Source organism: Myxine glutinosa, chromosome 14 (genome assembly GCF_964187855.1).
Source record: "Myxine glutinosa chromosome 14, kmMyxGlut1.1, whole genome shotgun sequence".
Lineage (NCBI taxonomy): Eukaryota > Metazoa > Chordata > Myxini > Myxiniformes > Myxinidae > Myxine > Myxine glutinosa.
The window spans coordinates 77,629,751-77,655,281 of NC_136274.1; the positions used below are offsets into that span (position 1 = coordinate 77,629,751).

Sequence of the window (25,531 nt, forward strand, 5' to 3'; positions counted from 1 at the left end):
GTTCTGGTCACGTGGTTATCTTGCCGTGCAAGTACAGTATCTCTGCCGTATATCGCTGCATTTTTGTTTTCGCATGTTGGGTATTTTGAGTTTACGCCAGCCGCCACCAGGTGGGTTCTGGTCACGTGGTTATCTTGCCGTGCAAGTACAGTATCTCTGCCATATATCGCTGCATTTTTGTTTTCGCATTTTGGTTATTTTGGAAAATTTCTTAGTTTTAACCATGGGGCCTAAGAAAGTGAGTGCCAAGTGCAGTGCTGAGAAGAAGAAGAGGATGATGAGCTTGGCTATAAAACACGCAATCGTCGAACAACATGAGCGAGGTGTGCGTGTTGTCGACTTGGTGAGGCGGATGTGAAGGCAGCTGAAGATTTTATTATAACTTTTGCCGAACTGATAGAAGCCGAACGATACATCCCCCAGCAAATCTTCAACTGTGACGAGACAGGGCTCTTCTGGAAAAAGATGCCGAGGAGGACGTATATAACGGCAGAGGAGAAGAGCATGCCAGGCCACAACTTGTTCAGAGTGCCGGCGATAGCTCGCCTTCTCTTTGTGGAAAACACGGTACTGAGAAGAAGAAGAGGATGATGTGCTTGGATATAAAACACGCAATCGTCGAAAAACATGAGCGAGGTGTGCGTGTTGTCGACTTGGTGAGGCGGATGTGAAAGCAGCTGAAGATTTTATTATAACTTTTGCCGAACTGATAGAAGCCGAACGATACATCCCCCAGCAAATCTTCAACTGTGACGAGACAGGGCTCTTCTGGAAAAAGATGCCGAGGAGGACGTATATAACGGCAGAGGAGAAGAGCATGCCAGGCCACAACTTGTTCAGAGTGCCGGCGATAGCTCGCCTTCTCTTTGTGGAAAACACGGTGAGATCCTTAACATCCAACAACTAATGGGACGCAAACGGGGCGCCCAGTTTAGCGGTACACACATTGATGAATCACCCTGCCTGTGATTCACCCATGACAGGTTATAGCTGGGTCGGGATTCAAACCCAGGCTGGACAGTTTAGACTTTAGAGTCAAGTGTGCGTACCTCCAGTCCAGGCCATCCTGCTAACTTGTATGCTGCATACAGGTGAAATATAAAGCGCGAGATATTTTTATATATACTGTATATTTAAAAAAAAATTGGTGTGGTTTTTGGCGGGCTGGAACGGATTAATAGCATTTCAATGCATTTTAATGGGGAAATTTGATTTGAGAAACGAGCAATTTGAGTTACGAGCTCGGTCACAGAACGAATTAAACTCGTAAGTCAAGGTTCCACTGTATATATATATATATATATATATATATATATATATATATATATATATATATATATATATATATATTGTTACAGACGTGGCTTAGATGTTATTTACCGAGCGGTTTTGGTATGACCACGTCTGCACAAGTTACCCGATTATACCCGAACGTTGACTAATCGCGCTGCGCTAGGCCAATAAAGGCAACAAAGGAAAAGGACACACGGCTGGGTTTCAAATGACACGACACCCAGGGTTCAGTTCTCAAGACCTCCGGAGGAGATTATATTCGTTCGGAAGGTCAGATTACAGGGACGAGAGGTACAACATAGAAAGACAAGCACTTAGACACAATCTTATATTATTCCCAACAGACGACAGATAAACGGGACAAAGCTGACTCACACGGGGATTGATGGAAAGGACAGCGGGTATCGATGGCTCAAGGTGCACTCTTGGCTCAAGGACAGGGTCGACCCGGTCCGGTCTAGAGATGCGGGGAGGTCGCAGCGCTCGGATGGCGTCTTGTCTGCTCAAGCTGGGGGCGCATCTGACGTCACATCCGGCGCGGGGCCACGTATATCCGGCGGGGAGTGACACGCCCTCGGCTCGTTAGCTCCGCCTCGTGGAATCGGCACGTTGCTTCTCATTGGGTGCGTGCGGGGGGGTTACCGGCTCCGCCCTTGACGAGGAGCTGACAAGGAGCCCCTTTGTGGTAACCCCGTGGAGCGCATGGTCTGGAGCGCGTTGTCTGGAGCGCATTGTCGATGGCGGCTAACCGAGCCGGTGGGAGGACGCACACTCCCCCCCGCGCAGCGCCGTGCCCCTCTGTTGTTGTAGACGGGGAAGAAGATGGGAGGAGGTATGGGAAAGGTCCTAAACTCACTACTGGTGCCATATAATCACATTCTGGTGCAACGAAGAGTCATAATTAATGGAAACGAGGCCTTAACTGACATAGACTAAGAATAACTAGCAAGATGTCCGAAAGTTGTCTACGTGTGGTGCGGTGGACCTGGGCACGACATTTAATGGGGGAATAAGGGGAAGGTCGGCTCTACTGATTGTTGTTTACAGACAATGGGACTAGGGAATGGGGGATTGGGGATAGTTGGGGAGTATTGGGGAAATAGGGGAATATTTACAAGCGGATATGGAGGCCAAATTCCATATTCGCAACATTGCACCCTTCTCTACCCTCGGGGCGTCCCGACCCGATAAATTTTTACCTACTTTAGTGTGGCACGCAATGTAGTTCCCTCTACTATTAACTCTACCCTGAGTGCGACAGTTTTACAGATATTCACAAATGAGTAAATATGTCCCCCTGCGACGTTGCACCCTTCTCCTCACAGAAACACACCCACAGGATAACCGAATCCGGAAAGAATCCTCAAACTAAACATACAGCCGGTAGGGAGCATTATTTACACAAGACTACGCTGATATTTACACTACGATCCAGGACCTGTTTTTTGGAGGAACACATGCAGATGTTATGCATAGAGAGAGCACGCATGCTAGCATCGATACACCAACCCACGAGTGCTCTGTGGCCTACGGCCTTTAATAATGTGCAGAGCACCCCTTCCAAGCATCAAGCACCACCCCATCACACAGTGAGCACCATCCGGTGCACCAATAAAGTGTCTATAAATCACCGGTGGTGTCGCAGCCGGCCGATGTTCTGCCGCTGGTCTTGCCTTCATGTGGTGCACTTGGCCTTCTTACTTCTTTTAAACAAAATAAAGAAAGGCGCCAACCGCGTCCATTTCTTTATTGTGGCCGTCAGGGGGCCAACTATAAGTGGTTCACCTGTATGGCATAGGTGCCACGTTGACCCATAGGTCCATCCACGGGTGGTGCTTGGCCGCAAAAGAGCTGCGGTCCATGGTGGGTGGCCACAAACATTGCGGTCCATATGGTGTATCGATCCAAGCAGCAAGCAGCGAAAGTGCAGGCCCACAACTGCGTAGCCAGCACCTCTCTCTCCTCTCTCTCTACCCCAAAGCCAGATCCTCGGAGGTGGGAGACAAAAGAAAAGACAAGTGAGTAAGGTGGTAAGGGCGCAAGAGTGCACGCAATACAAGGTGATGCACACTGGGGGCACATGGGAACCAGGTGAGACAGGTACGTTCCTACCGTACGCCCCCCCCCCCCCACCAGGTAACCTACATGGCCCCTCCCTTACCCCTTACTGTATCCACAAAACACAACACTACCCATAAACATCTACTTTACAAATCAACAAACATCCCTACTGTCTTCCCCGTTCCTCCCATAAACCAAATTCGTCTTCTCTCCCTCCTAACCAATCAAATTTGCCATTTTCAACTCTCATCAAAATTTGCCATCTCCAACTGCACATCAAAATTTGCCATTACCAATTCATCATCAGTCCCTCCTAGGGAGGGAGAGATGGAATCACCCCAATGTCTCATCCACGTCGTGATGCGTCTCACAATCCACACAGCAATTTCATTTCCTGCAACAAAACAAAGAAAACACAGGTGTGGAGTCATCATCATCACCACAGGTAAGTGGCTGCGTATGGTGCGACAGGTTCATCAATCCTAACTATTTCCTAAATGACTTTACAACTTTACACTACCCGGGGTCTTTCTCCGGCCAAACCATTGGCCCTCTTACACTATTGGGTTCTAAAAACCAATTCCCATTGGCCAAACTGTGGTGCTTTTCAATTTGGGGTCTCACTCCCCCGATTCATCTCCCGGTGCCCTCGCACAATTTCCGGGCTGTGGCGTGTACCTCTCCCAGCGGGTCTACCCACCTGCACACCTCCACCACTGCAGTTGCCACCCGAGCTTACCTAGCTCCTCACCCTAACCTAACTAACTGGGGCAGGCCCTCTGGCGCTCTCCCCACTCGGTGCCCTCTCTGGCACTGGGCTACCCGGGTCCATCCTCCGGATCCTCGGGCCCCATCCACAACTCTACCGGCTCCCAGAGCCCACCTGCGGCCTCACCTGGCCGACATCCTCACAGTGATGGAGTGCCCAACCAACTACACACACTAACAGGCTACACGCCCAGCCATTTCCACAACACTAATGCACCCATCCACAACACCATTCTGCCACCGCACCACAAATGCCAATATCCAACCACAATTTACCTGTACCCTCTACCTAACACTTACACTACCCGCCCCGGGTACTCGTGAAAGGGGTCCACTCTTCCCCCATCCACACCTTCGCACCATGCACACCACTCCGTACCACTTACTCCAACTCTCTCCACACACCTGTACTTGCACACCTGTGCTCTCACACCTGGTGCCACCTGCACCCTTCTCTCCCCAAGCGCATTCGCGCTGATCCACAACACTCATTACTCACACACTGCTCCACACACCTGTCCAGTTGCACACCTGTGCAATCACACCTGTTCAATTCTCACACCCACGGCATCATCTCAGCTAACTACTCCCTTCTGAAACTTGCGCTTCCCAGTCGCCCCTTTAAACTATTGCGCTCCCTCGTCATTATCATCCATACTAAACTACCTGCGTCCCCACTACAGGTATCAGTCACTAACTAAACTTAACGTTACCTAATGTCAATCTTCTAGGGCCCTATCAATATAAGCTAACCCACCCGGGCTAGTTTTCACTGCCATACACCCCATAATCTAGTGCTCCTTTGCCCCCACATGGGAAGGATGGTGGATTTGCCATCCCACCACATCGGGGGTCTCTCACTACCAATTTTGCACATCAAATTTCAACAAATCAAAAATTTGCCAATCACTACCCATCATCTGCCAATCACTACTGCCAATCCCTTGCCAATCATCAAATTTTGTTTTTCTCTAATTTTGGGTCCAAAACACTAACCTCATCACCCAGTCTACTCACTAATACCTCTCGGTGCGCCAATTCCCGTCCAAAGCCCGGCTTTGTAAAGCCAAGCCATGAATGCGGGTTGTTCTGTGCCAGCGGCTGGACACGTCCCGCATTCGGTGCAGGGACGGAGGCTTACCCGGGCCGAGATCCCATGCACCACCTCGGCGTGGAGCCATCCAATGTCCCGATCTCGACCTGCCGGCACGTCTCAATAGAAAGTGGTCGCCATGACGACCCTTCCTATCGGGCTGCCCGCTCCGCCTAGTGGAGCCCGGACGCGGCCGCTCCACGCGAGGCCCAGCGTGGATCGCGCACGGCGGTCCTTTCGAACCCGCCGTGGCTCGGATCTCCGCTGGTTCTCGCGGCACGCGAAGCCCGGCACGCACCGAGGGCCCGATTCGGCTATAAGTCGTTCTAAACTCTACCCCGTCTAACGTCGATGCTTCACCTGGACGCTTACACCCCGCAGCCCGTTCCTTGCTCACACATCCAGCCGTGCCCATGCTCCTCGTACCTTTCCTTACACACCCAGGTACACCCATTCCACTCACAGCCTTGGTCACACACCTGACCACCGAACACTGTGGCACACATTCGTTGCTCGCACACCTCACCAATACACCTCTTCGCGCCCCCTCCTCTGTCACCTCCTCTGTGACAATCACAGGTGTGCTCTCATTCACACACCCACTCACGTGCCTCACTACCAACTCCAGCGTGCATTCCCACTCACGCTCTACCATTCCAGGTGTGCATCCTTCCATCCCAGGTGTACATCCTCGCTCACCTGTCACAACCAACCCACTCTCCTTGTCACTCTCACTACTCTCACCTCCATTCTTGACAGCGCACTCACCCTTACTCTTGACAGCGCACTCTCTCCTCATGCACCTGTCCGTCACACACCTTTCTCGCGCACACTCTCCCGTTACACCCTCTGTAACACTCACCACAGGTGTGCATTCTTCCTTGCCTTTGACAGCGCACTCTTTCCCCATGCACCCGTCCGTCACACACCTTTCTCGCGCACACTCTCCCGTCACACCCTCTGTAACACTCACCACACCGCGCTTCCATCGACTCATTCTCGCCAGCACACTCACTCCTTGGCACGCATTTTTTCCTCACACACCCCAGAGTCGGACTTTCTCGCACACCTCCTCTTTCGCACACCAGACCTGTCGCACACTTCACCAACGGCCTCTCACGAACACCCGGGTCTATCTCGACCCCCAAGCTTATTAAATCCCCTGGCGCATCATACGCACGACCATATTGGTCACCACTTACACCGGGTCCTCTTCCTCTTCGCTTCTCCTCCATCACCTGCGAATCCCTCATCCGGTTAATGAGCACATCATCACGATCCGAACACAGACTTTGGACCAATTCTTTTATCTCCTCTTTTATTTCTTTCTTATCCCCTCTCCGTCGCTTCTTAATTTCGCTCATCCCTTCTTCCACTTCTTCTAGTTTCTGCTTCACCTCTTTTATTCCCCGGTACGTCTCCTCCAGCTCGTCCTCCATGGCTACCTTGACCGTTTCCATGTGCGTCCTCACCTGCCGGTCCTTCGTCTCCATTACCTCTATCACCTCGTCCAACCTCGTTGTCAGTCCCTCACGTACCATCTGACATTCCCTCTTCGTCGCTATCAAGTCGTCTTTTAGTTCTTTCTGTGTCACTTTTAACCCTCCTAGTACTGCAGTGTTCCTTTGAACCTGCTCCGTTAGTCCTTTTTGTCCCTCCGTCAGCTGTTCCACCTCCTGCGTCAGGACCTCTATGCCCCCTTGTAACTTTACAGTCCCCTTTCTCACCTCCTTCTCCATGTGCTCCCTACAGTGCCTCACCTCCTCGCGCACTCCTCCGACCTCCTCACTCACTCCTCCTCTGATCTCCTCTCCCATCACTTGCATCTCCTGCCCAGATGCCACCCTCATCTGCTCCATTTCCTCCCTGTGAGCATCCAGTTTGGTTTCTACCCCCATTCTGACCCCCTCTATCTGCTGCCCCATTTGGTTAACTTCCCTTTCCGCTTGGTCCCTCATGTCCCTCAATTTGCCTTCCATGGTGTTTTCTAACCCCTCTAACCCTTTTTGCATCCCTTCCATTTGATTCTCTTGAGCGGCCATTCTGTTTTCTACCCCCGTTAACCCATGTTTCACCCCTTCTATCCCATTGTCTAACCCCTCTAATTTCTTGTCTAATCCCTCACCGGTACCCCTCGCTTCGTCCCTCATTACCCCCATTTGGTTTCCCATTACCCCCAATTGCTCACTCCGAGCCCTCGCTTGCTCACTCTGAGCCCTCATTTGCTCACTCTGAGCCCTCATTCCGTTCGTTATTTCTTCAATTTGGTTTCCCAATTTGTTCGTTATTGCTTCCATTTCAGCCATAATTAATTGCATGTCTTCCACCGTTGGTACAAAGGGCGCGGCAAAATTTGGTGCCGCTACACCCACATGCGTGAGGACGCCATTTTGTGCACCTGATACTTCGTGCGTGACGGCGCTATTTTGCGAACCTGCTACCCTCACTGCTTCGCTCTCCTCGCGTCCCTCAATTTGGTCCTGGATCGACCCTACCTCACTCTCCCCTACCGGACCCCAGCTGTCTTGGTCTGCCATAGCGCGACTTTCAAAATTCGGGTTTTTATACAACAAAACAAATTTCGGCCGTTATAATTTCGCGCGGGAAACGCGCTCCGAATCGATTCTACTTGTTACAAATTTGGGCCTAATAACGCGCGGGAAACGCGCTCCGAATCGATTCTACTTGTTACAAATTTGGGCCTAATAAATTTCGTCCCGGGTTCGAATTCCACTCCTCGACACCAATTGTTACAGACGTGGCTTAGATGTTATTTACCGAGCGGTTTTGGTATGACCACGTCTGCACAAGTTACCCGATTATACCCGAACGTTGACTAATCGCGCTGCGCTAGGCCAATAAAGGCAACAAAGGAAAAGGACACACGGCTGGGTTTCAAATGACACGACACCCAGGGTTCAGTTCTCAAGACCTCCGGAGGAGATTATATTCGTTCGGAAGGTCAGATTACAGGGACGAGAGGTACAACATAGAAAGACAAGCACTTAGACACAATCTTATATTATTCCCAACAGACGACAGATAAACGGGACAAAGCTGACTCACACGGGGATTGATGGAAAGGACAGCGGGTATCGATGGCTCAAGGTGCACTCTTGGCTCAAGGACAGGGTCGACCCGGTCCGGTCTAGAGATGCGGGGAGGTCGCAGCGCTCGGATGGCGTCTTGTCTGCTCAAGCTGGGGGCGCATCTGACGTCGCATCCGGCGCGGGGCCGCGTATATCCGGCGGGGAGTGACACGCCCTCGGCTCGTTAGCTCCGCCTCGTGGAATCGGCACGTTGCTTCTCATTGGGTGCGTGCGGGGGGGTTACCGGCTCCGCCCTTGACGAGGAGCTGACAAGGAGCCCCTTTGTGGTAACCCCGTGGAGCGCATGGTCTGGAGCGCGTTGTCTGGAGCGCATTGTCGATGGCGGCTAACCGAGCCGGTGGGAGGACGCACACTCCCCCCCGCGCAGCGCCGTGCCCCTCTGTTGTTGTAGACGGGGAAGAAGATGGGAGGAGGTATGGGAAAGGTCCTAAACTCACTACTGGTGCCATATAATCACATTCTGGTGCAACGAAGAGTCATAATTAATGGAAACGAGGCCTTAACTGACATAGACTAAGAATAACTAGCAAGATGTCCGAAAGTTGTCTACGTGTGGTGCGGTGGACCTGGGCACGACATTTAATGGGGGAATAAGGGGAAGGTCGGCTCTACTGATTGTTGTTTACAGACAATGGGACTAGGGAATGGGGGATTGGGGATAGTTGGGGAGTATTGGGGAAATAGGGGAATATTTACAAGCGGATATGGAGGCCAAATTCCATATTCGCAACAATATATAATCTTACTATAATTCACCAAATGTCTGTCTGTCTCCGTTCGAAGGTACCGCAAAATTGGCTGAACCGATCGCAACGATATTTTGGGTGGATAATCCGGGGATCTCCAGGTGTAAAATAGGCTATTTAGTTTTTCCAATTTCAGCTTTGGTCTCCAGCATTCTCAGGTTTGGACTCCCGCATAACATTCGCGTTCGCATAACGTTCATTGTGACGATGTTTCCATTGTGACCATGTTTCCATTGTGACGATGTTGTTTTCCCGGGTGCTGCACAAACGGCTGCACCGATCGGACTCGGTGACCTCGGACAAAGACCTTTTATGAGGACATGGGTTGAATCCCTGCTTGAGAGAATTCCAACCCCCTACCCGCCATCACGGCCGTCTCTCCAACTTACCATCCCACGAGATATGCGGAAAGGACGACCCAAAACAATATAAACATCTTTAAACATCATTCGTATATAAACATCATTAAAAGTCTCCATCGCTGTCTCCATCGATCTTGCCAAGGCCGTAACACCTATCAGCTCAAAATCCTTTTAACTTTTGATTTGATAGTTTTTACAATGAAGGAAACACGTATCTGGAGTACATACGACATCGGGAGTACTAACTGCACGTGTCTTCAGTGAATAAATGAATGAATGATCGTTTTAAGGCCATTTTCCCCGCTATAGCGGGGGTTAGCCTTGCGGGCCCCATGACAATCATGGTTCCCTGTTTGAGGCAATGTTTTTATGGCCGGATGCCCTTCCTGACGCCAACTCTTGGTCACGCTCTTACGATGCGCAGGGATACGGTGTACCTATTCTAAACCGGGGTACACACCGGGATCATTCAGCCCAGCAAGCTGGTACTCAAGCAAGTTAACCGTTGCTAGTATATACTACATATATATACGTATATATTCAAGTATATACTATACGCTAGTATATACGTATATATTCAACAAGCAATGTTTGAAGTAGTTATTGTTTCATGTGAATTGTGGACTTAGTCAGGTTCACTATGTTTTTTCGTTCAAAATCATGGTAGATTAGCAAACCTATACATTTTTGGAAACGTTATTACATGGAAAATCTGAAAATCAATGTTTACATTTGCCAATTCCGACCAATTCGATTCGACCAATTCGACCAATCGACCAATTCCATTCGACCAATTCGACCAATCGATTCGATCGACCAATCGATTCGATCGACCATTCGACCAATTCGATTTGCCAATCAATTTGACCGACCTTTGTTTGTGTGGAACGGACTGTGAAAACGATGCGAACTATATTGTCGGATACGACACACAGGACAGTGATGACGAACTCTAAATGGCATATTCTGTAATCGTGTATGTTTGATGCCATTGACTGCCTGTGTATATTTTGTCATTGACTGCCTGTGTAAATGTGAAGTTATACTGACTGCATGTGTATATATGATTTTGCTGACTGCCTGTGTATGTTTGGTGATATGAATTATTGTGACACATTTTGATGTTATTAACTGCCTGTACAAAATGATAACATGTATTTGATTATGCAACTTAAATCGTGAATATAAAGACAGTATTTTGCAATTCAAAACCTTTGATTCGTGTCTTACCATTCCCCATAGCACTAATTTGATACTTTCATTAGATTCTTTGTCCCTGAAAATATAGGTTTAGTATATTTTTTAAAGTTTTTAGGGTAATTAGAGGCAGAAATAGAACAAAATATGTATTTTACAGTGGCCATTTTGAAAATCCAAAATGGCCGCCATACAGGTATCTCTCCAAATGTAAACATTGATTTTTAGTTTCCTTATGCTATAACCTTTCCAAAAATGTATAGGTTTGCTAATCTACCATGATTTTGAACGAAATATAATTTATTGACATAGTGAACCTGACTAACTTCTCGAATCCCAATGGCAACCAGCTTGCTAGGATACTCTTCAGTGATACTCTTCAGTATCGAGCTTAAATCTCTTATGGCGGATCTGAAGAGCGGAATGCTTGGAGAAGTGGTGGGCTACTTCGGCATGAAGGAGGATCAGAAACGTGGACTCCCACACTGCCACATCCTACTGATACTTGCTCCCGCATGACGTTATTTTCCCGGCAGAGAAAAAAAGCCTTCAATTTCTGATATTTAGCCTTTTCATTTGGGCCTGCCAATTGAAGCCCCGCCCGTAGGGCGGGTACCGTTGCTAGTATATATATATATATATATATATATATATTCAACAAGCAATGTTTGAAGTAGTTATTGTTTCATGTGAATTGTGGACTTCTCGACTCCCCATGGCAACCATGCTATGAACAGCACTTTTGCTCACGTACGTTGAGAGTTGCATAAATTTTGAATTTAAGATTGTCCAATATTCCCTATGCCGCCAATGTCAATCTGAGCTTCCCTCACACAACACACCCTATTGGCTTATTTTAATAATTAAATAATGATTTAATAATTTTGAATAATTTTTCGGATATTAGTCCACCCCCACTCACTATGGGAGCGACAGGGGGAGTCATGTTATTATCCTTATTATTATTGCCAATTATTATTTCTCTTCTGTTAGATTAGGTCATTGAAAGGACCAGACCGTGCATGACCTTATAACATGTTAGATATGGTCATTGAAAGGATCAATATATACATATATATATATATATATATATATATATATACAAAATATATATATATATTCACTTTAAAAAAAAAAATTGAAAGGATCAGAAATTTACTTGAGTGAGGATGTCGGGGGCGGGGAGTGGGGCAGGCAATATCGCAATTCACCAAATCCCTTGAGGAGTGGGGAATATTGTTTTATCATATCATTCATGTTATGCTATTATCATGAGTGTTGTTTTTACTTTTGTAATGAAGAGCAGCCTTGGAAAAATGCCATGAAAACTCCATGGAGGAACACGGAAACGACAGGAAGGGTCGTGTTGTTAACGGTTGTGGGGTATATAGACTGCAGTAGATCTACGACCAGGTGCGATCGTTGATGTGATCAGCATAGACTAATGTCCGGATTCCTCCAAATTTATTTTGGTTCAGTGTTAAACACCGTTATCAACTATTTTAAAAGGTAATAAAACGTGTTTGTGGTTTATAGTATTTTTACTTGCTGTAGAGGCCGGTGCACCCACGGAAAACGGCACGATGATCTAGTTATGGACAGAATCTATTTATTTCTGGAATAGCATAATATTAACACGTTATCAGGGCAGGCAAAACCCCTTGGGGAAGTGGAACATTATTAGTGTTAATATTGTTTTGGTAATAACATTAATATTATGCTATTATCGTTCGTACAATGTGTGTTAGCAACTCCTCATCCATAAAATATCCCATATGGTCTGCGTCTCAAATGGCCTCTCCTAATCAAACTCCTACCGCATGGCTTCTCGTGCCGACCCCTGCTTTTAACTAAATGCGGAGGTGTGAAAGGCAGGTGTCTTGTGCCTTAAAACCAGGCTTGCTCCGGGTAGGTGGAACTCTTTAGCCTTGGCCCGCAGTCTGCCTCGGAGAAGGACAACTCTGATATCAAACCTGGGTGTGTGGTACTCGTTTGCCTTGATTGGCAATCTGCTTAGGAGAAGGACAACTCTGAATTCAAACCCAGGTGGGGTGAGCTCGTTCACCTTGGTCGGCAGTCTACCAAAAATCGGGGTAGAGGCACTGTTGTCTCAAAGCAGACTAGTTAACCCCTCCCAGCCCTTTTTGTTCTGTGAAGAGAGAACTTTCTATGTTTGTCTTGTTTCAATCCAAGGGGATAGTTGTTCTGCTTATGTTTTCTTTGTGTAGCCCCCACCTCAAGTGGCCTATTGGATTTGTGGTGGGCAATATCCCATTAAAAAAAGTTTTGTTATTTGAAGCGACTTTGGAAATGCCACGATAAAGCTTTGTAACATGGATATACACCTCAACACACATCCCCATTGGTGGCAATGGTGGGGAAAACCCACTTGGGGGAGAAACCCCCCTTGGGATGGGGGCAAATGAATGCGCTACAACCTTCATTATGTAACCCTTGGTCAACCTGTCATGTTTGGTTGAGATTGGATAAGTAACGACGGAATGTATCGCGGTAAAAAATCGTCAGACAGACAGACGCCAAATTGCGTATTTTAGGTTGATTTCTCCAAAATCCCGGCGTCCATATGGCCATTACTTTGACTAAAACATCATCTCCTCACAAACTACCTGACCGATTATGAACCAAATTTGGTATGATGCATCAGGACAGTAGGGTCTCATGGGGTTCTGCTCCCCATCCAGATGTGCCCCTATAAGGGAGATAAAAGGGGGGGGGGGGGGAAATATTGGTAGTTCATTCAAAAATCTTCTTAGAAACCACCAGACAGATCCAAATCAAATTTGCCACGAGGCATTGGGACATACCCTAACCTTAAGTTGTGCTCCCCATGATCGTATCTCCCCCGGAAATGGTGCCACGGTCCCCTTCCTGAAATCCTTCGTCGTCACTGAAACCTCTTGTCCACAACTGCCTGAGCGATACAGACCAAATCTGGTGCAATGCATCAGGACAGTAAGGTCTCATGGGGTTGTGCTCCACATTCGGAACTGTCCATTTAAAGGGGGTAAAAGGGGTAAATTTAAAGGGGGGGGGGGGGTAAAACAGGGATTTGGCCCCAAAGGCAGGTTTAGCCTCAAATTCAGGTTATTTATTTTAAATATACAACAACAACAACATGCATTTTAAGTCCATCTTCCCTGCTAGAGCAGGGGTTAGCCTTGTGGGCCCCATGACAATCTTCTCCATTTTGCCCTATTTTCTGCATCTCCCCTTGTTAACCCCCTTGCCCGCATTTTATTTAAAAAATGTATTTTATTTATTTTAAAAATAAAAATGTATTTTTAAAATATTCTCAAAATATTTTTTGAGAAATAATCGTCAGTCCCCCACGGCGTTAATTTTTTTTTTTAAGAAACTGCGCATGACGTGTAACAGGTTTGTATATGAGTGATAAACCTGCCTTGTATATTGTCCTCATATGCTAGTACTGAGGGAAAAGTGGAACAGTTTCCCTTCTTCCTTATGCACTCCAGATTCAAGATGCAGGCAATCATTTGCACTTGGCTCTGCAGCTGGTATCGAGTCATGACAAAAAGTACGAATTTCGCAGTGGAGCGGAGGTCAACAAGGTACGAACTCTGCTCTGGCTCGAAGTTCCTACATATTACTTTTGATTATTCTGAAATGAGTACGGACCCAAAGTTTCTCATTTTGGACATTGGTTGTTTTACACTTGTGATCATTGGTTGTCTCGATTACTGGCAAATTATTTCAATTTGCCTTTATCCCCAGCTCATGGAGTCAGTGCTGCAGCAGCTGAATCGAGCCCGAAATCGCCTTACCATCCCAGCTGCTATGACTCTGCCGGACTTAGTCAACACCAATGGGGCGGTCAGTTTTCAAAGCGCGACATCTTTCTAAGCGGTCATGTTCTTGCTTTTCTGACCTCTGATCAGTGATAAATAAATGTGCTTCTCCAGGTGATAATATGGTATTCTAATGTTAATTCTGCCATTTCTGGGCCCCGCACAGTTGGTATTTCCCATCTCTCAGCAATTTGTTCATGGAGGGGTCTTTACATGTATCACACACGAGAATGTGTGACATAAATCATGACATGACATGACATGGGATGCCATGAATGGTCTAACCTGCTGACATGCTAAATGGAGAAGGTGGATGAGACTCGGCAACGGTTGCATGAGTGAGATGTGCATGGAAGAAGTTTCGGGAACTGAGTGGCGTGCTGATGAGGAGGAGAGTGTCGCTGAAGCTGAAGGGAAAGGTGTATGCTGCATGTGTGAGAAGTGTTATGATTTATGGGAGCGAGACATGGGTAATGAATGTAGAGCAGCAACGAAGGCTGGAAAGGGTGGAAATGCGAATGGTTCGGTGGATGTGCGGAGTGTCGCTGAGAGAGAGGAAGACAAATGATGAATTGCGAAAGATGATGGGAATGGAGCCTGTGATTGATGCTGTGAAGAGGAACAGGTTGAGATGGTTTGGTCATGTGTTGAGGAAGGATGAAAGTGACTGGTTGAGAAGAGTGATGGAAATGAATGTAGAAGGAAGTAGAGGACAGGGAAGACCGAGAAAGACTTGGCTAAAGATTGTGGAAGAAGAAATGCGGGCAAGGGGGTTAACAAGGAGAGATGCAGAAAATAGGGCAAGATGGAGAAGATTGTCATGGGGACCGCAAGGCTAACCCCCGTTCTAGCAGGGAAAATGGCCTTAACATGCCTGTTGTTGTTGTTGTTGTTGTGCACACGAGAAAGACGGGAGGCAGCATTAATAAAATATATTATCTTCGAGTGATGCTAATGGAAGAGCAAGGTTAAATTGGCAGTGGGATCGTGGGGCAGGAGCTATGCACAGTGAGTAAGGGAATACCAAACAAGACAAAAAGAGAAACACAGAAACCAGCAACACAGACGGTTGAGTTACGTATGGTTAATGGGAGAAATAAAGATTGTGGGTCACAAGGATGACCTGAGATGCAGTGCACTGCCTGCTTGAAGCTCTGGAGACGAGTGGAAAAGAATGGCCTCTCGGAAGCGGTTCTGTGCACTGGAGAAGAGAGGAATACACGAGTTTAGGTGTGCATTCAGCCCTGATTTTGTTAGTTGTGGTATTGGCAACGGACATAAGACAATACCAGTGACCTGCCGTGACAAAACGAGCCTAAAGTTGCAGGGAGCCTATTTTTAGTACAGGCTAAAATATGAGTTGTTGGAAAAATTTCATTTTCAAGTCGGATAGTTAACTTCGTTGGTATTACTTTTCAGCTTCATTTTTCGGGAGTGATGGTAAAATATTGTGCTGATAAGCAACCTTTGAGACAGGCACGCTTCACTCCAAATTCGCAGGTTCTTCATCCACATATCATACATCGTCAGGAATCCTGTTGGGGCGGTTTAGTGATTATTAGCAGGAACCCGCGGAACAAACCCTTCCCTTTTTTGGGCGGTGTAGAGGGAACGAAGCGCTGCCTCGCATGCTACCAGAAGTTTATGTTTTAGCAATGTAAAGGTGGGCCATGTGCATGATCGGTTCACCGATGTGTTTGGCCTTAACTGCATGAAAATCAAAATGCTGGTGGGTGGAGTCAGCCTTCCTACCAATGACGTCATTGTGGGTGGAATCAGGCCAGCTGCCCAACCAATGGGTGGAAAGGGAGAAACAGACGGACAGAAAACTGCCGCTACTTTAATATATAGATTAATTTAGTGGTTAACCGATAGCACCACTGGAAATACCCCAACCAAGTTGAACTTGTGGCCACTATCAATTTGCCGCCAGTAGTCGTGTGTTGCAGAACATGATCGTCTCGTCCAAAGTGAGCTCCGCTACATGAATTGTTTTCCTCACGAATATGTTTTCACATTTTCTCCGCGAAGGGTATTTAGGCGGAATGAAAAGGGTGCTGTGTGGTTGAGGAGATGAAAGGAATATTTATTTGATACCAATGAATCCGTCTTTCTCAATTAGGTCAGAAGTTGTTACATGGACAAGGAGACAGATTGGTTTGATTGAGGTCAATTTGTTCATCCCTCGCCGTCTGACAGTGAAAGTAGCAGTGACGAAAGTGACCACTGACAAAATGCCTCGTCTCCCTTGTGTTAATAATGGAAATGCTCACATTGACATATACTAACAACTGCGGGCTGAAAGGATGATCTAGACCAGGGGTCGGCAACCTTAGGCACGCGTGCCACCATTGGCACGCGGCAGCGTAATCATTGGCACACTGGCGAAAGCAGTGCCCTCTCAGTTGCATGACAAATCACTTCTTGAACAGCCATTGGCTGTTGCGCGGCCTGTCTTATTTAGTTTGATTGACGGTACGGCCTCCCACTCACATTTCCCACAGTGCAGTGAAGCGGTTCAGGTTCGGTAGATGATGGCAACCCCGCTAGCTAAGAAAGCTGAAGTAAAGGTTCGAGCATTCCAGCCCTCATGGACAGAAGAGTGGGGTTTTGTTTTTCAGAAGGACCGTGCTGTGTGTACTTTATGTTTTGAAAATGTTGTTTGTCGAACGTTGAGTGTTAAGCGCCATTTTGAGACAAAGCACGAGAAAACTTTCAAAGATCAGGCAGACAAGGCAGAATCCATCAAACGTGCCGTGTCCAGGTATGGGAAGCAAGCCAACACCCTCAAAGTCTTTGCCACTGCAAAAAACCAAGCGACTGAAGCAAGCTATCGCATTGCTCATTGCATTGCGAAACGCGGAAAGCCATTCACGGATGGCGAATATATTAAGGAGCCTTTTCATTGTAGCTCAGAGGTTCTGTTTGAAGGCTTACCATCAAAGAGACAATCAAATCAAGAATAAAAGATATTCCCATGTCAGCTAGAAGTGTTGAGCGACGCATTGAAGAAATGGCCTCCCGTAGTCGTTTGACAACCGACCACTCCGAAGCATGTTTGCAACTTAAAGTGACTAACGACAACCCCCAGATAATTGAGCTCAGCAAAGGAAAGCAGGGCCAGGGATCACACTGACTGGTAGGCATCTGTTTATTTGTAGTACACATGGGTTTGCATATGGGTAGCTGTTTGTCCATCTCTTTTTTTCCAACTCTGATGTGGATGTTTTCATGAGGATGGCAGCATTCTTGTATAGTACTGGTATTTCTATTTGATACCGTTTATTCTCACTTTTTGACATTTGTTCCCAATGCAATACTTTGTAAATGAGTTACTGAAAGCAGTGTTTTGAAATGGGGTCCTTGCATATAATTTGTAACCTCATTGGGGACAAATTTTACAATGATAAAATGATCATTACAATGTCCTAATTATGAGAGATAAATGTTTCTTTAAAATGTTGTTGCTATGCATGTAGCCTGTATGGATGTTGTTGCTATGCATGTAGCCTGTATGGATGTTGTTGCTATGCATGTAGCCTGTATGGATGTTGTTGCTATGCATGTAGCCTGTATGGATGTTGTTGCTATGCATGTAGCCTGTATGGATGTTGTTGCTATGCATGTAGCCTGTATGGATGTTGTTGCTATGCATGTAGCCTGTATGGATGTTGTTGCTATGCATGTAGCCTGTATGGATGTTGTTGCTATGCATGTAGCCTGTATGGATGTTGTTGCTATGCATGTAGCCTGTATGGATGTTGTTGCTATGCATGTAGCCTGTATGGATGTTGTTGCTATGCATGTAGCCTGTATGGATGTTGTTGCTATGCATGTAGCCTGTATGGATGTTGTTGCTATCCATGTAGCCTGTATGGATGTTGTTGCTATGCATGTAGCCTGTATGGATGTTGTTGCTATGCATGTAGCCTGTATGGATGTTGTTGCTATGCATGTAGCCTGCATGGATGTTGTTGCTATGCATGTAGCCTGTATGGATGTTGTTGCTATGCATGTAGCCTGTATGGATGGAATAAAATTCCATGTCTGTTAGAAGTATTTTTTTGATGTGGTGTCATAATTAAACTTAATGTTAAACTTAATGTTGATATGGCACACTAATTAACAAGAACATTTCAAACTGGCACTTCATGTCAAAAAGGTTGCCGACCCCTGATCTAGACCAAGAGGTACGCACACTCACCTGTAAGCTATTTAGCCTGGGTTTGAATCCCCACACAGCTATAAACTTCAGAATTCAGAATCATTGGAATCTCCTGCGATGAAGCTAACTCCGAGGGCCTTTCACTCACTCACCGCAGGCAGGTTGGTGGTCTTTCTGTCTTCTACCGACTCCTCTCCGGCCTTGCTCCCCCAGCTCTCTCTGTGCTCTGTCCCCCAAATATTCTTACAGGTCGCACAAGATCTGCCAGCAACCCTCTTATGGTTAAACTGCCAAAATCTAGGCTCTCTGCTCACCTTCACTCTTTCATTCCCGTTTTCTCCCACCTCTGGAACAAACTCTCCCTTCAATCCCACTCCTCCCTCCAGGTCTTTAAAACAGCTGTTCACCACCATCTCTTATCATCCCCCATCCAAAACCTTGATCTTTTCTGCCCCCATTAATTCACCCCAGATCCACGTTTTTGAAATTCCAACTTCTTTCCTGGAAGTCCTTGCAGTGTTCATATGTTTTATACCTCTCCCACCTCCCCCCAAGCCCTCCCCCTCCCACATTTCTCCCGATGTCCCTGCTCTCAAATGTTTGTGTCCTTCCCCCTCTCTCCCCATCTTGTCTACCGCTCCCCTTTATTTTGTGTTTTCTGTGTCGGTTTTGACTTTTTGTGTGATTAATGTTGGCTCTCTCACGAGCCTCGATCTTGTATACAAAAAAAAACAAAAAAAAAAACTGTCGTCCTGCTTTCACAGACAGCGTGATTCATCAATGTATGTGCCTTCCCTCAAATGGACGTTAAACAAGCATCCAATCAGCCAGCACGTTAAAGATCGTTGGTGGACGTTAAAGATCCCATGGTGTCTTTCGTGAAGAGTAGGCGAGCTATTGCCGGCACCCTGAACAAATTTCAAATTCCTGCCCTAACCAGCAGAGGGCGGTGCATCAGCGACACAGCCGCACCTTCAGCCAATGATGCTGCCACGTAGCCTTGTGCTGCATGCAAATGAAGAAGAAACCTGTGTGCTAAATATAATGGCAATGAAGGAGAAAGCTATGGATCTTTTTACATGTTGTGTTATCTTCTGTGAATTTAAAAACGTTAGTCAAAAAATACGAATAATGTTTGACATGAAATGGAGTGAAAATGTAACATCATTGATGGTAAAGCGAGCAGGAAAGGTCAAGTTTTACCTGTTAATTAAGACAAGTTTCTTACACTACACACAAACCTGGGCCATCTGTTTCATCTGCATTAATTCTAATGTAAATTGGTAATGTTCATTTAAAGTGGTGACTTGTCGAGACATTTCAAACCGAGGCCAAAAGTCCACAGCACAATGGCTTGTGCTGGATGTGTAATGAAACTGATTGGAAAGTTGACATCTTTTTTTTCTAATGAAATTGTGGAGGACGTTCTTTAAGTGTGTAAACTTTATTTAATACGTCTGCCTTTCAAATGGCTGAATCAAGTATCCAATTTACAGTATAATATGAGTTTGCTTACAAAGAACTCCGAAGCAGGAGGAAGGACGCCATTGGGCACATCAAAGCCTGCACTATTATTACCTATTTATGGTTGTTTGTCCGTACTATATTCTTTTTAAATGCCGAGTGTTGAGCAAGGAAGCAGCATGTACCAGTTCTCAAGTCTTTGGGGTGATTCAGCCAGGGCTGGAACCCCCAACCTCCCAGATGCTCTAACCGTTACCCCACCGAGGCTGGTTTATCTTTAACGCATTTCATCGTTTGGATGGCTATTATCGTATTTGTGCTCCAGAACCATATGTGCCGTCGTCATATGTTTGGTATTGGTTGAAAGTTTGTTTTCTGTACACCTAAATACTTGGTGATCCCTTAGAATACCCTACCCTACTCAACGCAATGAGAGGGTGCCCCATGGGGCTCGATTCACTTCAAGTACTTAAAAAATTGTTATATCTCAAAGAAAAAAAAGATTGTTGACTTGTGACTCAACATTGGATGGAAACCTGGGATCCCAGTTAAGACTGCATTGCTGTTTTATTTAATCAAAACTGAATTGGTGAGAGGTACCATGAGGTACCGGACGAGAGGTACCGGATGAGAGGAACGACAGACGCGCTTTTCATTGTGAGGCAGTTGCAGGAGAAGTACATGGAGAAGAGGAAGAAGTTGTTTCTTGGGTTTGTTGATCTGGAGAAAGCATTCGATAGGGTACCACGCAAAGTATTGACATGGGCATTGAGGAAGTTAGGAGTGGAGGAATGGTTAATCAGAGTAGTGATGGCAATGTACAAAAGAGCGCGCACGGCTGTAAGGACGAAGGACGGGAACAGTGGTGAGTTTGAGGTGAAGGTGGGAGTGCATCAGGGGTCGGTACTAAGTCCACTACTATTTGTAGCTGTGATGGAGGTGCTGGCTCAGAACGTAAAGGAGGGTTTACCGTGGGAGTTGTTGTATGCAGATGATCTGGTGTTGATTGCGGAAAGTATGGATGGACTGAAGGAAAAGATGAACACGTGGAAGGAATGTATGGAGACAAAAGGTCTGAAGGTGAATATCGGAAAGATGAAGGTGATGGCAAGTGGTAAAGCATGTGGTGAGGTGGAAAGAACTGGGAAGTGGCCCTGTGCTGTGTGTAGGAAGGGTGTCGGAGTGAACTCCATTCAATGTACAATGTGCGCTGAGTGGGTTCATCAAAAATGTAGTGGTCTGAGAGGGTCATTAACCAGTGTGGCAGCTACATTCAAATGTAAGGTGTGCACAGAGGGAGCTGCAGATGGAGGAAATGTTGAGTTGGATCTTGGAGACGGCGTGAAGCTGGAAGGTGTGAAAACATTTTGCTACCTCGGAGACATGCTGAATGGAGAAGGTGGATCAGACTCGGCAACGGTTGCTCGAGTGAGATGTGCATGGAAGAAGTTTCGGGAACTGAGTGGCGTGCTGATGATGAGGGGAGTGTCGTTGAAGCTGAAGGGAAAGGTGTATGCTGCATGTGTGAGAAGTGTTATGATTTATGGGAGCGAGACATGGGTAATGAACGTAGAGCAGCAACGAAGGTTGGAAAGGGTGGAAATGCGAATAGTTCGACGGATGTGCGGAGTATCGTTGAGAGAGAGGAAGACAAATGATGAATTGCGAAAGATGATGGGAATAGAGCCTGTGATTGATGCTGTGAAGAGGAACAGGTTGAGATGGTTTGGTCATGTGTTGAGGAAGGATGAAAGTGACTGGTTGAGAAGAGTGATGGACATGAATGTAGAAGGAAGCAGAGGACGGGGAAGACCGAGAAAGACTTGGCTAAAGATGGTGGAAGAAGAAATGCGGGCAAGGGGGTTAACAAGGAGAGATGCAGAAAATATGGCAAAATGGAGAAGATTGTCATGGGGACCGCAAGGCTAACCCCCGCTCTCGCAGGGAAAATGGCCTTTAAAATGCATGTTGTTGTTGTTTGTTGTACCATGAGAACCTGCTAAAGTTTTTGACTGAACAAGCAGACTCGAATGCAAGTTGAACTGCATGATGTTTGTTCATTCTTGAAAATGCCCATCAAACCCCTTCTTTTTTCTTTTCATTTCAGTCATTAGTTTTCATTCATTTTTCGGTTATATCTCCAAAATAACTTTGTGGAGTGGATCCCGGTGTCTGGCCGTCTGTATGTGAACGTACGTACGTACGTATGTATGTCAGTTAACATTTGACTAAAACTACATCTCACAAACTACAAATACGGAGCAAATTTGGTTTGATGCATCAGGACAGCAATGTCTCATGGGGTTGAGCTCCCCTTCCAGATCCGCACATTTAAAGGAGGTGGAAGGGGGTTTTGCCCCAAATATTAGTATTTCATTCAAAAATCTTCTGAGAAACCGACAACCGAATCCTGACCAAACTGGCCATGCGACATCGTGACCATGCCCCAACTTTAAGTTGTGCTCCCCATGGTCGTATCTCCCATGGAAAGGGGGCCACGGGCTCCCTCCCCTAATCCCTCATATTCACTAAAACATTTTTCACACAAACTACATGACCAAAATGGACCACATTTTGTACAATACATCAGAACAGTAAGGTCTCATTGGGTTGTGCTCCACATCCGGATCCATCCCCGATAACAGGCTGAAAAGGAGGGTTTCACTTCAAATTCAGGTAATTTATTTGAAAATATCAGAAACTGGGAAATAACCGTCAGTCCCCCACGGAGCTATATTTTAAAATCTCAATTCCCTTTGCTGTCAATTTTTTTTTCTTTAAACCGTGTACACCTGTTGTATGATCGACGATTTATTGCACCTTATGACGGTTGCCCAGTTTTCCTCTTTCTTTTGCTGATATTATCATTTCCCAATTTCCTCTAGAAAATGTTCAATCCACCACTGCCCTCTGATGTGTTGGTGAACTTTTACGTACACCACAACAAACTGTGCCTCATACTATACCAGGTGCACCCACTGCAAACAAACCTGAATAAGGTGAGACCTGCAGTCCAGTGTTCAATCTGCTTGCTTGTCCGTTTTTTTTAAAATTCCTCTTATGGTCTAAAATCCACTCATAAGCACTCTACTGTGAAGCCCTCACTGTCTTCGTATCTGCAGCCTCAACCTTGGAGGCTGGTTTTATTCAAGGCAATGTCCTGGGAACTTTTTTTTTTTTTTTCTTTTTTTTTCTTTTTTTTGTATACAAGATCGAGGCTCGTGAAAGAGCGAACATTAATCACACAGAAAGACAAACAGACACAAAACAAATAACATCGGGAGCGGTAGACAAGATGGGGAGAGAGGGGGAAGGACACAAACACAACATTTGAGAGCAGGGACCGAGAGACATGGAGACATCGAGAGAACTGTGGGAGGGAGAGGGCTTTGGGGGGAAGGCATGGGAATGGGGAGGGGGGTGGGAGAGGTATAAAACATATGGACACTGCCAAGACTTCCAGGAAAGAAGTTGGAATTTGAAACAAGGTGGATCTGGGGTGAATTAGTGGGGATAGAAAAGATCAAGGTTTTGGATGGGGGAAGATAAGAGATGGTGGTGAACAGCTGTTTTGAAGACCTGGAGGGAGGAGTGTGATTGAAGTGAGTGTGGGAGTTTGTTCCAGAGGCGGGAGAAAAGAGGAATGAAAGAGTGAAGGTGAACAGAGAGCCGAGATTTCGGCAGTTTAACCATCAGAGGGTGGCTGGCAGATCTTGTGCGACCTGTAGGAATATTTGGGGGACAGAGCACAGAGAGAGCTGGGGGAGCAAGGCCGGAGAGGAGTCGGTAGAAGACAGAAAGACCACCTACCTGCCTGCGGTGAGTGAGTGAAAGGCCCTCAGAGATGGCTTCATCGCGGGAGATTCCAATGATTCTGAAAGCTTTGGATTCAACAGCGTGAAGCCGAGCCAGGTGTGAGGCAGGAGCACCAGCCCATAGGGGAGAACAGTATTCCATTGAGCTGCGGATGAAAGCCTTGTATGTGGTGAGGAGCCCAGGTGTGCCTAGGAAGGACTTCGCACGACGGAGGATGCCCAGTCGGCGACTGGCTTTGGAGGCCAGCTTGGAAATGTGGTTTTCCCAAGAAAGATCATGGCAGATGGTGAGACCCAAAAGCTTGAGCGACAGAACTTCTTGGAGAGGATTGTTGAGAAAGTAGATGGGAGGGTTGTCCAGTCGATCTTTTCGGAGAGACATAGTAAGAGTGTGAGATTTGTCAGGATTGAAAGACATGTTCCACATGTTTGACCAGTCTGTGATTTTGTCCAGGTCTTCAGAGAGTGAGGAGGCTGCAGACTGCCGATCTGAGGGAAGAGGAATGGAGCGGCAGAGAGTGGAGTCATCAGCAAAGAGATACAGAGGATTTTCCAGAGAGTCGGAGAGATCATTGATAAAGACCAGAAAAAGCACAGGGCCCAGCACACTGCCTTGGGGAACTCCAGCCTGAACGGGAAGGGGAGATGAGAGAAATCCATTCAGGGCCACACGTTGACTACGACCAGAGAGGAAGTCCGCAAGCCATGCATGGAGATTTCCATGGATACCATAGGAGGAGAGTTTGGTGAGCAGAGCTGGGTGCCAGACCGTATCGAAGGCACGTGATATGTCAAGGGAGACAGCTCTGATTTCCTGTTTGGCATTGAGGACCTCCATCCATTGTTGAGACAGCAGAAGCAGCATGTCCAGAGTAGAGTGACCTGGTCTGAAACCAAATTGATGATCAGAGATCAAGCCATTGGAGAAGAGGAAAGATTTCATATCCGAAGCAATGATGGATTCCATGACTTTGCTGATAATTGGGAGCAGGCTGATTGGTCTGTAGTTGCAAGGATCTGTTTTTGCACCTTTTTTGTGTAAAGCGGTAATGTTTGCTGATTTCCAGGATGCTGGCAGATGACCTTGAGCAAAAGATAGGGTGAAAAGAACAGAGAGAGGGTGCGATAGAGCGGCAGAGCAGGATTTTAGGACCCGTGGGCTGATGCCATCTGGTCCAGTTGCAGAATCAGAGTCGAGGTTTGACAAAAACTCCTCCACCTTGTCAGGAGAGAAGGTCACAGAGTCCAGGAGCAGTTTGGTTCGACTGGGAAAGGTGGGAACAGAGAGAGATGGGTTTGGGACTAAGGATTTTGAGGCAAACACAGAGTTGAGGCATTCGGCTTTGTCACGTGCGATGTCAACTGTGTGGCCATTTGAGGTAAGGGAGGGGATGGAGGGGGAACAAACACCAGAAACGGATTTGACCAGACGCCACCAGGATTTGGAGGAAGGAGACAGGTTTGAGAGTTCATTTTTGAGTGAGGAGAGATAGTGCTTCCTGGCACTCCTGAGGGTAGACACACACTTGTTCCGAGCTTGGTGGAAGGAACTGAGATTTCCTTCAGTTGGATTAGCCTTCCAAGAGGCAAAGGCAAGTTGTTTCAGGGCAACTGCCTCACCACAAGATTC

General features: G+C 46.6%; 1 protein-coding gene across 3 annotated transcripts in view; it reads left to right on the forward strand.

The window, feature by feature from the left end:
• Positions 1-25,531, forward strand: part of ROGDI (rogdi atypical leucine zipper) — a 130,636-nt gene that overhangs the window by 89,582 nt on the left and 15,523 nt on the right. For all 3 annotated transcript variants that reach the window (XM_068136196.2, XM_068136197.2, XM_078768338.1), the window contains 3 exons: positions 14,125-14,220; positions 14,384-14,482; positions 22,972-23,085. In XM_068136196.2, the coding sequence (XP_067992297.2) occupies positions 14,125-14,220; positions 14,384-14,482; positions 22,972-23,085 (309 nt within the window). The remainder of the gene's footprint in view (positions 1-14,124; positions 14,221-14,383; positions 14,483-22,971; positions 23,086-25,531) is intronic.